The sequence below is a fragment of the Pinus tabuliformis genome, chromosome J, assembly GCF_031772625.1.
Source record: "Pinus tabuliformis cultivar Carrire ecotype Pingquan chromosome J, CPIR1, whole genome shotgun sequence".
Lineage (NCBI taxonomy): Eukaryota > Viridiplantae > Streptophyta > Pinopsida > Pinales > Pinaceae > Pinus > Pinus tabuliformis.
Genome location: NC_142295.1, coordinates 1,529,673,540 through 1,529,676,844, shown reverse-complemented (window position 1 = coordinate 1,529,676,844; position 3,305 = coordinate 1,529,673,540). Strand labels below are relative to the sequence as shown.

The 3,305-nt window shown below is 37.2% G+C and overlaps 1 protein-coding gene across 2 annotated transcripts; it reads left to right on the top strand.

Moving 5' to 3' along the window:
* The first annotated feature begins 240 nt into the window (after positions 1 to 240).
* On the top strand, positions 241 to 1,202 carry LOC149233339 (uncharacterized). Of its 2 annotated transcripts, none has more exons than XM_089376721.1 (3): positions 241 to 558; positions 697 to 765; positions 901 to 1,202. In XM_089376721.1, the coding sequence occupies exons 1-3, from the start codon at positions 309 to 311 to the stop codon at positions 984 to 986; spliced, it is 405 nt and encodes a 134-aa protein (XP_089232847.1). In that variant the 5' UTR covers positions 241 to 308; the 3' UTR covers positions 987 to 1,202. The 2 variants fall into 2 exon arrangements, with proteins under 2 accessions (XP_089232847.1, XP_089232848.1); XM_089376722.1 differs by having other exon boundaries at positions 872 to 1,202.
* Positions 1,203 to 3,305: the final 2,103 nt, after the last annotated feature.

Genomic DNA, 3,305 nt, shown 5'->3' with positions numbered 1-3,305 from the left:
ATTATTTAGGGTAAGCCTATGGGCCAAGTACCATTTTAATACCATGGACTAAATATCATGGTCCAAAGTGCAAGCATATTTATGGAAGTACAACAACTACCAAGGCCATGACTTATGATGGTATTCATTAAATTTTATAATACTCATTTAATTAATTGCTGACAGGGTTGTACATAGAATTTAAGTTCTCGTTATTAAGTCGGATTACACACAACATTGCATTGACAATCCTTGGCCACCTCCGGTCGGTCCATGGCTACCAGGTCTCATCCCCATCGCATGCCATCTGTTGTCGGGACTACTGTTTGATGGAGGCATTGAGCTCGATGCTTCGTCGGATCTCGAGGGTCTACCCTTACGCTTTGGCGCCTTGTCTCTACGATGTAGTCAATTTGCTTGGTGTGGCTCCTGGAGCTATAACTTGGGAAAATTTTGCTCACTTCGGTGATAACCTCCCTCAATCTGTCTCTTCCTCATCTGCAACGTGCCATGGAGGGCCTGCATGGAGTTCCAACTTACGGACTGGTTCACCTATGAGCTGCATGCTGCTGTTTCAAGGTTATTTGCTTCTTCATTTAACATATTACCATTGTTTACATCCACTGTTTTCTTTCTAGTTAATTTCAGTCTATGCACTCACAGGTTTACATATGATTCAAGGTTTAGGGTATTAACATTAACCCATATTTTCTGCAGGCCTTGCGTCTACAGTGGTACCCGGAGCTTGTGTCGTTGAGAACCACTATTACACCTTCCCTTTCCTAGGTATGTTGATAAGTTGTCACGATCTATTTTGTTGATATGGTCTAGATTGTTCAAGCATGATTTCTTTAATTTTCTATTGTAAGTCTTACTTCAGAGTTTGATGTAGGGTTTTGATCCCATGAAGGATGGGCACAGGTGCCAGACCCTTGGAAGACCCGAGTTTCCCCACCGAAAAACACATGGGTATGAAGACATTCCTACTGTTGAGCAAATTTGATTGATAGCTTCACAGACACATGAGAGTTTCTTCCTTTGAAGGTTTTTCATTTTAGGTTAACAACCCTTGTTGTATTTAACTTGAACTTTGGAATAGGCTATTGCCTCTCATCACGATTCTGTGAACAACTTCCCAATGGGAATTTTGGCATAAACTCTGACTTGTATTTTGGTTCTCACTGTAATGGTCATTGAATATAAATATATCAACAGTGATCTGTTGGACGATCTTTCTTTCTACATGATAATCTGTGTGCGGACTAAGATATTCCTAATCATTCTGTTAATAGCTAATGTTTATGTTAATGGAATAACGTTTTTCCTTATCCATGGTTGCCCTTCAGAACGTCATTCCTTGGCGTCCTTCCCAAGACTACCACTGGAACAAATCTGAGGATTTACATGAATGTTAGTCACGTTTTGTTGTCTTTAAACGGAAGCTTTCTTATTTAGTTTATGTACCTGGGATATAGCCATTGCATGGTTTAATTATTTTCTCATAATGGAATTATAGTTGCTAATCCGACATTAAGATCTATTATCAACTGGAATTTTTCTTCAAGCTATCCCAAGTATATGAATTTTGATAATTAACAAATTTATTACTGCATGCATTCCGTTCTCATGGCTTTTGGTAACGGCTGGTATGATTTTATAATATAGGTGACCATACATTGATCATTAATGTATTTGACTGGTTCTCTTAATAGCATTAATCTTTGATGTAAGCTTAAATTTCTTGTCAGGGTTTCCGAACCGTTAGTGGTAATTATTTATCTCATGTTTGACATGAATCGTTCTTTACCGCAATAACTCGTCTATGGTTACATTCTTGGCTATTTTAATACGAAAAGACTATAACATAAACATTGGGTGTTCAGTCTGTTCTTGCCCAGATTCCCGATCTTGGTAACATGACTGTTCTATTCAAGTAGAAAAGTACAATATCTATACATTTTGGTCTGTACATAAGGTATTATGTTAACCTATAAATAGCATATTACCTATATACCTAGGTTAACTATTCACAACTACTTGTGTTCCCAGAACAATCTGAAATTCAAGATTAACTTCCTCACTACATTCTCTTTCTAGCTATAGTGAAGTTAGGGAGCATGCAATCCTAAATGCCATAAAATTTATTATCTACTTGCATAATATTAACAGGTTCTCAATCATTCAAAAGTAATCATAAACACAGACAACCATTTGCACTTATCTGCCATTGAAAGTCTAAATCGTTGTCAATGAACCTCTCCACCCTTCCAATGAGAACTTTGGCAATTACATCTAGTTGTTCTCCCCCCAACTCCTCTTTTCCCACAAATCATTTTTCTACAAGATAGCAGTTATGTTGCTTTGGCCTCCGAACTCCAAGTCCAGCCTGCAATTGAGCATTTATTCCTCCAGGGAAGTCTCTCTAAAGGTCATTCCCATTGACATACTTAGCTCAGCTCAAGGAATTCCTTTCTGGTTTTTCCAAGCCCCCTTTCCTCCTCCACTCTTCCCTTTTCTAAGGGCAAGCCACGTAAGGGGTAACTGCTTATTTAACTGAAAGCTCATAACTATCAGGTGAAAAGAGAGTTACTGAGGTTCATCAATAATTCTTAAGATCTTTCATGGAAACCGTATTAATATTCCTATAAATAGACTTAACTAAATTTAAAATTAATAACACCACAAAATCAACTTGTTTATCTATTCACTCAAATGTAATAGTAAAAACACAATAAAATGTTCGTAAAATAACTTAAATATCTTAAGATGTCACATCTTCCTCCCTTTAGCAGAACACCACCCCTAGTGTTCATTCTTCCATTGGTTCCTGGAACAATTCCAAATATGCCTCCTGCATAAAATCTTTATCTTCCTAAGTGGCTTCTTTCAGGCTGAAGTGCTTCCATTGCACTTTAACCTAGATGATAGCTCACGTCCACAACGTTACTTCTCTCTGATCAAGTATGCGTAGGGGTTTGACTGGGAATTCTCTTTCCGGATCAACCTGTCAAAAATACAACTATTATATAATTGAAATGTACATAAGCACTATATCTTAAACAATAGATTCTGTGTTATGTATGTTTATCTATGTATAATTTTTTTTTTTGAATATATCTATACTTTCTTTTACTTGAAGCTCTTGCCAGTTTATGATGTGTTTAGTGTCATACACATATTTCTTTAAAATGGAAACATGAAATACATTATGAAATCAAATGGGTGGGGCTAAATGATAAGCCACTCGTCCTATTCCGTCTAGAATTTGAAACGGGCCACAGAACTGGGGGCCAATTTGGCACACTTTCCCCATCTCAATGTACTCC

What these genes read in the sequence shown, in the direction of transcription:
- LOC149233339 (XM_089376721.1), top strand. Translation starts at nt 309, where the DNA reads ATGGAGGCATTGAGCTCGATGCTTCGTCGGATCTCGAGGGTCTACCCT. An exon ending in CTGCATGCTGCTGTTTCAAG is followed by an intron (nt 559 to 696) that starts GTTATTTGCTTC and finishes TATTTTCTGCAG; the next exon opens with GCCTTGCGTCTACAGTGGTA. An exon ending in TTACACCTTCCCTTTCCTAG is followed by an intron (nt 766 to 900) that starts GTATGTTGATAA and finishes GGATGGGCACAG; the next exon opens with GTGCCAGACCCTTGGAAGAC.